Below are 12,205 nucleotides of genomic sequence, written 5' to 3'. Positions count from 1 at the left end.
TCTTTTCTCCTTTCGTTACTTTTTACATGTGTAGAATAAGATTTTGTTTAGGGATATATGTATATACATATATATATATATATATATATATATATATATCTCGACGAATAGAAATATAATTATTGGCACATTTTACTGAAATTAATCAGTACTCTTTATTTATTTGATTTTATACAAAATAATCAACATTATTTCAATAACGCAATTAATTTTGTCAACATCAAATGAGATAAAAACAGCTGAATATTAATTTTTAATTTTGCGTATACAATTATCTAACAATTATCTAAAAATATAAACACATTTTTACTTTAACTAGAACCGCGGCTATCCCATTTTTTATCCATTTGATAGTTTTACTTTTCACTGTCATTGACTGTAGCTATGCATAGACTGCATTAGTATTAATAAAAGTGTAGTATTTAATTTGTGGTAACTAAATACCACATATCATAAAAATAATATGATGTCATAAATAACTTATCTATGATTTTGGAGGAGATTAAAATCGCCGCGATTTTAGCGTTAAGACTTTCAGGCAGCCGATGATGGTTTTTGCACATACGCTATTAGAAGATAATATCTCAAGATTATGTATTCTTCTTCACTGTTTTTGCTTTTCATGGGAATCAGAGCGTTTTGGCTCATTATTTCGTTTACCAGGTAGTCCACGAATTCGTCTTTCATATCGTCCGGCATTCTTTTGATGAATGGATTGACGGCACTCACGTGGTCTGCAAGAATTAAATATATAATTTTGCTTTATACAAAGAAATAAAGAATCTTATTTAGTCGTAACGATTAATTTTTTTTACAACGATTTAATTTATCGATTAACGATAACAGTACCACGATAACAGTACAACGATAACAACGATTAACAGTATAAACGATAAAGATTAGATAGATCTTTATACTGTTCTCTGTAAATAGATAATAATTCGTCTTGTTAGGTATTCAGTTTCTTACTTTTGAAACTCTGTTTACTGTATTGATAAGATTTTTCCCTTTTGCTGCAATGCAATATTTCGAATCCAATGTCCTCGAGCATCTTTCGTAGACTTGTTCCGATATTTTTGCACATTTTTCTTTGAAAATACGGCACGTACCGTGGCGCATCCTTAAAGAGTTTGAATTTAATTTTAACATTAGATACGTTCTAATCGTTTTAGCCAGTTAATACCTACATATACATAAGGTTCATATCGCGGATTCTGTTTAAGTCGTATGTACGAGTCGAATCCACTATGATATCCAAGGAACATCATCAGCGCTTTTCCATTTGGCCGCAACATTTTGTAGATGTTTTCGAAAGCGCGCCTAAATTTGGTAACTTAATTAGAGAGAACATTTGGAGGATAAATATTGTTCTGATTAAGCTATTAATATATGCAAATATTTTCACATATAATTTTTCATTAATAATTAATATCAAGATTAATTGTCAAAAATTGTCAACTATATTTTACAAACGCTTCTTTTCTTCGATTGTTACTCACGAAATTATCATAAGTACCGTATATCAATGCACCAATGCAAACAATAGAAAGACACGGCATTATCATATTTTTCCACTTGGTCAAACTTGCTCGATTCAATGTCCAGTACGACAAACGACAATCGTTTGTCAATGTGCTTCTGGCGCGCATAATTCACCATCGCTTGCGATATATCCGCGCCTGCAAAACGACGTAGGGTTTTATGCAGAAGAAGAAGATCCCGCGCACCGCCAAATTTTCATATACCTCACCTACTATCTCCGAATCGTGCGGCATGATCGACAATAACATCTTGGTGATGTCACCCGGGCCCGATCCGATATCAATGTTTCTACCTTGCATTTTGGAGAGTTCAGTCACAAATTCCTCAACAACGTCCTCAGCGTCACGCTGTTGCATATTGCTAGCTTCCACATAGTCCTCGACCATCTCCATGATCGTTGCAATCTGCGATTCGTTAACTCTCTGTTAAATGTTAAAAACATTCCAAGCTGGGCACATTTGTACTGTGCATTTTTACAATTTTTATACGCGACTTGATAACGCGCTATCTACGAATCGATGCGAAAGACATTCGTTTGCTTGTATCGATTTGTAGACACACGAGGAAGAAGGACAAATAATTATCATACAAATGAAAAGTAATTATTCTGTACATGTAAACACACGCAACTTTACTAACATGCTAATGTTTTGATCTTACGACCGAGTCCTCTTCTTGTCAGAGATATTAAGGCTGGTGTATGTGACAGCTCACAATAGCGGGTCCGCTCCTCTACTGCTGACTTTTTAACTTCGTCTTTGGTATTTATATTCGGCGACTCGTACAAATGACTTGCTCCGTTGCACCGTTCTCCCATTTTATATTCTCGTCTCCCTACCAACGTATCCTATTCTTCGTCGCCTACTGTGCCTACCCCAATATCCAAATTCTTTCTACGGCCACTCCACTGCTGTTATTTTGCTTAACGGAAATTGAATAATCTGTGTGTATCCGGTCATTTGGTCGCGTTCTATCGCATTATATAGGTCTCGCTTGATATTTGATAATATTAATAAATGGATGATAAAAGGAGGGGATGGGACTGCACCGAAAATATAATTTATATACAACAGATAGATAAGTGAGAGAGGGAGAAAGGGACAGAGAGAGAGAGAGAGAGAGAGAATAGAATATAATAGAATAGAATAGTTGTTTGTTGTGCGTTCTAGGACAGTGCCCCCTCAAGCGATATATATAAGCAAGAAAGAAAGAGAGAGAGAGAAAGAAAAGAGAGAGAAGATGTTGATGATGATGATCATCATCATTTATTTGGCGCTCCGGGATTGACTCCCCTTAGCACTGAGACTTAAAAAATACAGAAGTTCATAACATTTACATTAGTAATCTCAAAAGTAAAAAAAAGTGAAGTAGTACATTACAGGAAAAGAAAAACATTGCATAAATAATAGAAATAAATAAACGAGAGTATATACAAGAATTTGTTAAGATAATTGAAAGTTTATATGAAAATAAGTATGTAACTGAGATAGCGCAATGGTTCGCGCGTAGAGAAAAAGAGAGAGAGAGAGAGAGAAAACGTTCATTAAAATTCGTGGAATACAGGAAGTCGAGAAAAGTATTTATACGAGCATCTAACAATAAAGAGTGTGGAATAATAAACATATGGTACAAATTTAAATAGACCTCAGAATTAGGGCCTCAGAACCACGTTATTTTAGGGTATGAGACTCTTTAAAAGGGAAGAGCTCTATTAGTTATTTTCAGACTTGCAGCTGCGCTAAAAGCTATCTCCAGAATCTTCGATTCTGTAAAACAATCTTCTAATCGATCTTAAACAATACCATTTTCATTAATACTTCCGTATTCGGTACTCGGTACTCGAAATTATCGTATGTACATTCTAGTGCGAAGAATACACTAAAATGTTCTTTTCCGCGTGTGCAAACGATCTTATCTTGTTTCCGCTTTCGCTCAAATTGTAGTTTTTGTTACGCCGTTTGCGCTTAATTAGTCGACCTTTAACGAAGTCAGAAGTGCGGCGCGAGTTTAAATCTAATAAAAAGTGCGGGGGAGAGACTAGAGGCGGCCGCGAAGAGTGTGCAAGGACGAGTTTTCCCGTGCTCTCCCGGGCGGGCGAAAGGGCTTATCGCTAATAATCCGTGGTTCGATCGGGACCGTGAGAGAATCCTTCCTGGATATCCCCAACCGGGATATCCCGGAACCCTTGAACCAGTCTTATCTTACGGCCGCATGTATTTGCCTTTTGGACAGCGCCGTGTAAGTATTTGCATATGCGCGAGCACACTCCATACACGCCCGTGATATCCACCAGTGTGTTCCTAGTCAAACACTCGTATTTCACGACGAGGAATTTATCGTCTGCCCCTTTTTTTTATCTTCTCCAATGGCCCTTAAATCTTACTTTATATAAGTCTTTTAAGTACGATTACTCGATTATCAGACGATATTTTTATCTTTATCTGGCATACCGAGAGAATTTCCTGACCTACCTCACCGTAGAAATCGACGATACAACTTCGGTTAAAAACTCTCGACTCACGTTTTCCCTGCGTATCGCGTCGACCTTCTCGCGTACTTCGCGAATTTTTCCCCTATAACGATTGACGCAATAAGACGTAACGCATCTCTCGAGTCTCGCTAACGTTGCGTTACGTTACGTCCCGTGTACTTCAGCTACCGTAAATCAGTTTGGCGACGCCCGTACGGAAAATATTTATGAAACCCGACGGGTTGACCCGCTCTTCTCTGACGTCACACGGCTCTCTCCCTCTTCTTCCCTCGTTTAGCTCACTCTCTCTCTCTCTCTCTCTTTTCTCTCCGCCGTCTATCTCCATTTTCCTTGCGCTCCGTGCGAGGTAATGCAATATGCACTCGCGTCTCTTTCAAAGGAGATAACAAAAGGTCGTGTAGCGCTCGCGCTCGCGTTCACGCACCACCATCCGGAGTTTATAGAAGCTCGGAAGCGTAAGACCCTGGCAAGGAAACGGAGTGGGAGATAGAAAGATACGTCGCCGGGATTCAAGCCGGAACCCGGCAGTCCCGCCGTCGTCGTCACGTGTCATTTTCATCGTGCTCGATCAGATTATCCCGCCACCTACGCGCCCGAGTAAATTTTTTAACGACGGCCGAGTCGATGGCGCCCGCCTTTTTATAATAGAGTGAAATTACGTCGCCGCTCTCGTTACCACTTGCCCGCCCCCGGCTCGTCCTCGAGCACGCTCCTAAGCCGCGTATAAGACGTAATCCGAGAGCGAGAGAGAGAACCGTTAGAGATAGAGAGTAGAGAAAACGCGGGATAAAATACGTATAAAATAGAGGGATGAATCAACGCGCGCGGTTAATTGCGATTTTATTAAACGTGTGTATACCTATGTATCTATGAATAGAAATCCCGCGAATGCAACGTCCCTGACTGCCGCTTAAAATCTTAAGTCCGCGAGATTTCACGACGACGCGACGCACGACGCGTGTGTTCTCCGGAAATGGGAGAGGGTAATCGGGGCAGGTGTGAGTCTCGCGCGCGCGTTGCAGGTCGCCGAGTTGGCGGAGGATTTACCGTAGCGTCGGTCGCGTAGCTCCGCTCGCGTTCGCGCTAAAACCACAAGCATCCGATACTCGATCGAGCTCTTGCGAAAAGGGAAACGGGAGGGAGACGGAGGACAGGGCGGAAGTGAAGCTCTCCTCCAGAGGGAAAGGTTGCGTGCGAGGACGTGGCCGGGTAAAAATTGCCCGTGCTAACGTTGGGGAACTGCGGCGCGCGGCCGTCGAATTTTTTCAGGATTAATGCCTCGGCCTTAATTACCACGTTCGCGGCCACGTCGCTGCCTTTCCAATACGTCCGTCTGTATTTTTGCCATTATTCGTCACAGCCTGAAATGATCGGGCACGGGACGTCAGTAAAGGAACGGATGAAAAGCGCGGCTGTCGCGATGGGACGCGCTTCTATCTCGCGATTATTCTTTCTTGTCAAACTCTACCGCTAATAACGGACGAGAGCGCGCGAGAGGACCTTACGGTGTCTCGATCTGGTACTGCCGGATGTGGTGTGTCCGAGAAAGGGCATGTCCATCCCTTCCGCCCACCGTCCACCCCTTTCCTTTTCCATCTTCGTCTAGTCTCTTTGCCTAAATCCTTCGGCCGTATCTGCGTGTATCGGGTGGGAGATGGGGTGCGGGGAACGGGAACGAAGGGCTTTGATAAATGACTGACGCGGAAAAAAATCCGCGTCGATACGTCTTGCTCAAGGAGATGCGCGCGCGAGAGAAAAGGAGAGGGACAGAGCGAGAGAAAGGGAGAGCGACGACGACGGAAGAGCGAAAAGGGAGAGAAAAAGGGACGGGGGCGAGGGCGAGAAAAAGCCGTCGGTTCGTTCCCGCGGTCCACCGAGATGTAGCTATATCCTATATATCTCGTGCGCGCGATCTGCATTCCCTTCGCGCGCTCGTTTATTAAAACCAGTCGAACAGCGCGCGCCGCGAAATTTGCAGATCGATCCGCGTAGAGTAGAAACATTGCCGCGTAGAGTATCGGGAGATTTTACGCTTCCGAAAATTCATTAATCTCCCGTCGCGCGAGCGCCCGCGCGCGCGTACGATGTCGAGTTTAATCGCGGCAATTTAAGTTTCTCGCGCGCGTACCGTGAATACAAACGACGCGCATATTTTCGCGACGGAGAGGGGGGAAGACGAGGACGAAGGGTACGTGAGAGAGAGTCGCGCGGTTTTCAGTAAATCGTGAATCGTGACTGGCTTCAGATTTTCATTCCGATAACCGGCATCTCGAGACGCGGACCCGCGTTTTTCCCCAACCGAGTGATTCCCGATGATTCCGTACTATTTGCAGATAGTATTTCGACACGCTGCACGGATATCTCCGGGACCGTCGACGGTCCTTTCGCGGATGCGTGCTTTATCGGAAAACACTGAGTGAGATATATGGAGAGATTATGCGAGATGGCGTTTCGGAGTCGAACAGGCCGCTATTCTCCGCTCCGTCAATTATGCTAATTTCGATTGCGGCGAGATTAATGGAAGAAGGCGGCGTCTCCGCTCCGAACGCTTCGCGTTCTCTTTCTCTCTCTATCTATCTTCCTCCTTCTTTCTCACGAGCGGTCGGTCGGTGGGAGCATGACGTTCTTTCCGCACTCGGCCGACCGTGCATAATGCACTCGACTTGCAATTATTGCAGATCCATCCTCGGTCGGTTTCAATCCCGCAGCGACGTTCTCTCGCCCTCGGGAGAATGAGCGGTCGAACGAGCGCGCGCTTTAACTCGACCCAACGCGCAACAATCCATTTTTATGAAAAAAAAGAAGGATCCCTTTTCTCATCAAATAACTCTACATATGTACTCTACATATTTCTAACTAGAACAAAAGGAGATGCAATGAAAAAAAAAAGAAAAAACGCTCGATCGATTGGCGTGCACTTTCTTCGTGCGGCTTAAAGCGCAAAGAGACTTAATTGCGCGATGAGAGTATGAGATTGAGTTCCCATCCTCCGCGCGGATAGTGGCAAGGATTTTGTTGAGGGTGCACGCGTGTGCGTGCTCGCGAGAGATATCGAGTGACGGAGACGACGGCCGGGATTCCTGGCGGAATGTATCGGAAACTGGAAGACTCACACGGGTGTTTTCAAGGGTGGAAAGGCGGGATGGGGGGTAGGGGGAGGATGGTGAGGGCTCGGGAGGAGTGCGAGGCGGGAGGCGCAGATACTCGGAAGAGCGGAGATGGGTAAGAGAGAAGAGAAGAGAAGAGAAGAGAAGAGAAGAGGCAGAGGCTTGCCGGCGACACAGGCACATCAATAATACATGTCGTCTGCTTGCTCCACCTCTTGCCCCCTTTCGTTGTCTTCCATGATCTCCGAAGCTTATAACTGGCTCTGACGCAAGTAACCTCTCTTACTCTCTCGCTCCCCTCCTCTCCGCCGGCTCTCTGCCTCTCTTCCTTTTACGATGACCGATTTTTTTTTTCACTGCGCTTTTAAGCTCCAGGAATACGACTGATTTTACTGCGTCGAACGAATCGATGGCGCCGCAGATAGAATTCAACGGAATCTAAACTTCTTCCTATAGAAAAATATACGTTCTTTGAGAAGAACTAAATGGTACTTCATTTATATGTAAAGAAATGTAACGAAGTGTGTAAAATTGGACGTTCTTATACGTTCGCGCGAGTATCCTCAGAAGCTAAAAACCCATACGTTCTTTCGCGCTCTTTGATTAGTATCTTTCCTCGATAGCGGCAAATTTGATCGCAAGTTCACCTTAGGATTCCGCTCAGGGATATTCCGGAAACGCGAAACGCTTTTGCGAGGTGAACGTGATGACGGAGCGAAGGGGATTTATCTCCTTGCAGCTCTTCGCGGAGCCCCCAATCCCCGTCGTTTTCTTTCTCTCTTTCCATTTTTATTAAAATGCCAGCAAGGGAAAGAAAGAGAGAGCGAGAGATAGAGAGGAAAAGAGAGGGGAGGAAAGAGAAGGAAGAAAGAGAGAAAGCGACCCGCTTGCGCAAAATATGAAAATCCATACAGTCGCGAGGAGAAAATATCCGTCATTTAAAATGGATGGATTTAGGTGGATATAAAAGTGGAGGGGTGGAAGAAGAAACCGGCGGTAGCGCGCGCGAGGGTGGCACCTACTTCGGTCCAGGCGGGAGACGGGGGGAGGAGGGGGAGAAGGTGGCCCAAGGGTGAACGAGGGGGTGGAGGCGGGGGCAACTACTGAAAGTCGACGGGTGGCGGCGGCGGCGGCGGCGGAGGTGGAGATGGTGGTGGCGGCGGCGGCGGCGGCAGCGGCGGCGGCGGCGGCGGCGGCGGTGGTTGCCGGTGGTGTTGGAGATTTAAGGGAGACATTTTAAATGGATGGTTCCCTCGGAGAACCCGGGGCCTCCGGTATTATCCAATGGCGTAGCTCGTCTCTCGTACCCTCGCGTTTCTCCGCAAGAATTCGCGAGAAAGAAGGAAGCGCGAGGATGAAAAGGAGGCGCCCACCCTCACCCGCCGTATGCTCTTTCGCGTAAGACGCTACGGGGCGATATTTAACCCTTAACGTAACTCTTGCGCGAGGTACCCGTCTCACCGTTCGCCTTACGCAATTATACGCAACGTGAAATACTCGGAGAAAAGAAAAGTCGTGACCTGATTGAGAAACAATCGGGATTAAGACGCGCACGCGCGCGCAATTATTTACATACTTTAACGCTCCAGATTCCCCTGCATGGAAAGACATGCCACTTGTTTGCGGCCTTTTATTTCCTGTTCGTCTATACTTTACATTCGCATTATTATTATTTATTATTTGAAAATGGATAATACGTATTGAAATACAAAAGATAAGATTTAAATCTCTGCTTATCAAGTAAATACAAGTACAACTCATGCGATTACTGCGTTAAAGTTATTAGCGTGCTGTCGAGGAAGAGATCTGCAAACAATAATAATAGATAAAACTTATATACTGACTGATATTTTGCCGCGAGCGAAGGTAGTGCTCCATCTCTTTAAGAAGTCTCTGTTTTCGGGATCGATAGGGAACGCAATCGCATTCAACACCTCTAGCGTCTTACGTCTCGCGCGTAATCTCATTCGAAAAATCGATCGTCCCGGGGAATATGTCGTTCCTGTGTCGAGCGCACGAGATAATTTTGACGCACGTCTCACTTATCTAAATTATTCATCGCGCAAGACTCGTTTGTCCATTCAATATTCTTGCGACTGCCTGAGAGAGAGAGAGAGAGAGAGAGAGAGAGAGAGAGAGAGAGAGAGAGAGAGAGAGAGAGAGAGAGAGACATGCGAAACCGGCCGAAATGGATTCCAAGGCGATGCAACCGCGTCCGCGTTGTAACCTCGAGCTTTACTCCCGATATAACTTGGGATTAATGGCCACCGTTCCTGTGGCGGTCCTTCAGGATCATGCCCGTCCGTTAATCCCGAACTCGATAACCTCCTGGCAGGATCTTCGTCTTCGCGGAAGCTACACGATGTCTCGTCATTGATCCCTCGTATTCGGATGGAGAGTACTTTATATATATTTTAACGCGACTTTTACTCTTAATTTAAAAAAATCGTATTAGTTCTTACAATTGAGGGAACAATCTTTTGCAAGATATTCCTTCCTTTGCTAAAAAAATAAGTATGTATAACGATTAGATAAAAGAATAGGGGAAATTGTAAATTTTGAAAAATTATGGAAAATATGTTTTCGTTTACTATGTGGTATTGTACAATTCGTTGTAAGATATTTCTTAGGGTGGTGACCTACCCGCTCCATTTTTCGCGAAAGGAGGAAAAGCGCGGCGGGTACGACCAATCGCGATTCGGCAGTTATCACGACCAATCGTCGAGTTTCCAGCATTCGAATGTGACTGCGAGCAGGTGGAGGCGGCGTATGGATGGGGGTTGAATCCCGCGGCGGTGGGCCGGCGGGTACCGGCGCGGCGGTAAGCGAGAGCGGTCCTGCGCGATTTGCCCAGGAGTTTCCCGAATTCGTTTCCACAGACCGGAAGTCGGCGTCGTATTTGCGCTTACCATTGGGTTTCCGAGTGTCGTCTGGGGCCAATGGCACGGCGAAATGCCGAATGTCGGTGTTGCTGTGTGGTTTTCCAAGGGGGGTAGGTTACGCCCCGCGCGGCGCGTACGTATATACGGCGAGCGGACGCGTGGTGGTGCGGACGGAGAGAGATAAAGAGGAGGAGGCGGAGGAAGAGAGAGGGACGGATAAATCCCGGCGGAAAGAGACGGCGAATTTCACAGCGGGATCTCTCGCGTCGTCTCTCTGCGCGTCTGTCTGTGTGTTCGTTCTCTTTCCTCCGGCAACGACCGTGCCTCCGCATCCGTGAGGGAAAGAGGGATTTCTCCCTCTCTCTATGCCAGCGAGCGCGTTCGTACGTATACACCCGCGTCGTATATATACGCGCGCAGCTTCGAGCTATGTAGTTCTCCGTCGTAGAGAGAGGGAAAGAGAAAAAGAGAGAGAGAGAGGGCGACGAAAGTGCGAGGAGGAGAGATAGACGGAGAAAGCACGGAGGAGGTCGAGGGACGCCTTGCTTCGATCCGAGAAAGAGACGCAGACAGAGTCGGAGAGTCCTGGGTTCGATCCCACAAGGAGGTAGACACTCGGCGGCACTTAAACCCTCCGCGTCCTCCCTCCCGCCGCCGTCCTCCCCCGAGCCCTATCCGTACTCCTCTCGGCGCAATCCCCTCGCCACCTTCCCATCGCGAACCTCCGATCCGACCTCCCTCACCCTCTCACTCCTTGGTCGTTCCGTTCTCTCTATTTCGCCCACTCTCCGTTCGCCTTGCACCCGGTATATATTGCTCCTCTTTCTCCCTTTCTCTCCCGCCCTCCGTCGCTATTCTCTCTCTGCACTGACGTTCTCTACGAGCCACTCTTCCCACTCTCGCAGAGGGAGGCCCACCATCCCCCCTCCCGCCCCTAGAAGCAGAAGCGCGAAGCTAAGGCTGCCCGAGGATCGTCGAGGGTGGTTGGAGGATTTTTTTGTTACTGCCGGCAGATGCTGTGCCTCGTGAAACGCGGCGAAGAACGACGCGGCGGAGAGATAGAAGGAGAAAGAAAGAAAGAAAGAAAGAGAGAGAGAAAGCAGCATCCAAGAGGAGGGTGGTGGTTGGGGGCGGCCGCGGGCAGGTTGGCAGCGAGAGGGACGAGAGAGGTCCGGTCTGGAAGGTCGGAGGAAGTAGAACGGAGAAAAAGCTCGGCACGAAGCACGATATTTCCCTCACGGAGAGCGGTCACTTTTTACCTCGCCTCTTTCGGAGAGTGCTCCGACTGGAGCGTCGGAAAAGAAATTTCGTTTTTCTTGCGCGGTGAAGGTAACGCCGGCGGAGCGCGCGCGCTTACACACACCGGTACTTCTCGTACGGCTACTCCTCGCAGCTGCTCTCGAAGAGATGTATCTTCAATCAGTTATTTCAAAACTATAATCTAAAATCCAGATCGGACGGATAATAAGACGGAATCAACTTTCTCGATCTCTACTAAAACATACGGCAATCTAAAAGCCCGAGAAAATTTTTGTGTCATTCTCTTAGATGTTTATAGAATTCTTCTCAATTCAGATTGGATAATATGACGGAATCAATTTTCTCTCTATTGCGTAAAGTTTCATCAACTCTCTTTTTTCTACCGTTTTAAATAACAGACATATTGTTTCATCTTTAATTACTACAAGTACTATAAGAAAGTTCTTTTAACGAGTAATATACTTTATGATTTTAAGCGGAAACACATTCCTCGGATCTCTCAGGTGAAATTCGATTTTGGATGTAACTAGTCTAAAGCCAGTCTCTCTTATTCCAGCCTGGCTGGATGTACTATCATGCTGATGGTCGAGACACGCTTGCGACGCAAGCAGTCGATAGGACGTTGCGCATTGACACTCGGGTGGAGCGACGATTTAATCGAATTACGGCGGCGTTGCCGCATCACAGATAATCGTTATTAAATTATCGAAGTTATACGTGGTGGTGGCGACGACGCGGGCGCGCGTTCTTTAATGGCGCAGCCAATGGGGCTGCCTTCTCGGTCGCAATTAAAACGTCCGTTACGGTCAATCGACGCGACGGTCCGTTTATTTTTATAAGTCAAGGTTACCGTAACACACCTGTGCACGCCTCTCGACGAGCCCTCAGCCGAGAGAGGCTCGAGAGAGGAGTGAGAGAGCGGA

At 46.4% G+C, this 12,205-nt stretch overlaps 1 protein-coding gene across 1 annotated transcript; it reads right to left on the bottom strand.

Annotated features, from left to right (window-relative positions):
• Nucleotides 1-267: 267 nt before the first annotated feature.
• On the bottom strand, nucleotides 268-2,267 carry LOC105449274. The gene is made up of 6 exons (XM_011688396.1): nucleotides 2,182-2,267; nucleotides 1,751-1,946; nucleotides 1,517-1,679; nucleotides 1,188-1,320; nucleotides 970-1,120; nucleotides 268-734 (listed from the first exon to the last, which is right to left on the bottom strand). Exons 2-6 carry the CDS (start codon nucleotides 1,932-1,934, stop codon nucleotides 535-537), a joined length of 831 nt encoding a protein of 276 aa, XP_011686698.1. The 5' UTR covers nucleotides 1,935-1,946; nucleotides 2,182-2,267; the 3' UTR covers nucleotides 268-534.
• Between the last annotated feature and the right edge of the window lie 9,938 nt (nucleotides 2,268-12,205).

Source organism: Wasmannia auropunctata, unplaced genomic scaffold (assembly GCF_000956235.1).
Source record: "Wasmannia auropunctata unplaced genomic scaffold, wasmannia.A_1.0 LD336111.1, whole genome shotgun sequence".
Classification (NCBI taxonomy): domain Eukaryota; kingdom Metazoa; phylum Arthropoda; class Insecta; order Hymenoptera; family Formicidae; genus Wasmannia; species Wasmannia auropunctata.
This window is presented reverse-complemented; position numbering and strand designations above follow the sequence as displayed.

Excerpts from the sequence above, each read along its gene's own strand:
- LOC105449274 (XM_011688396.1), bottom strand. The coding sequence starts at position 1,934 with ATGGAGATGGTCGAGGACTATGTGGAAGCTAGCAATATGCAACAGCGT. Across the intron at positions 1,321-1,516 it reads CATTGGTGCATTGATATACG|GCGCGCTTTCGAAAACATCT; the intron begins GTACTTATGATA and ends TACCAAATTTAG. Across the intron at positions 735-969 it reads CAGTAAACAGAGTTTCAAAA|ACCACGTGAGTGCCGTCAAT; the intron begins GTAAGAAACTGA and ends TAATTCTTGCAG.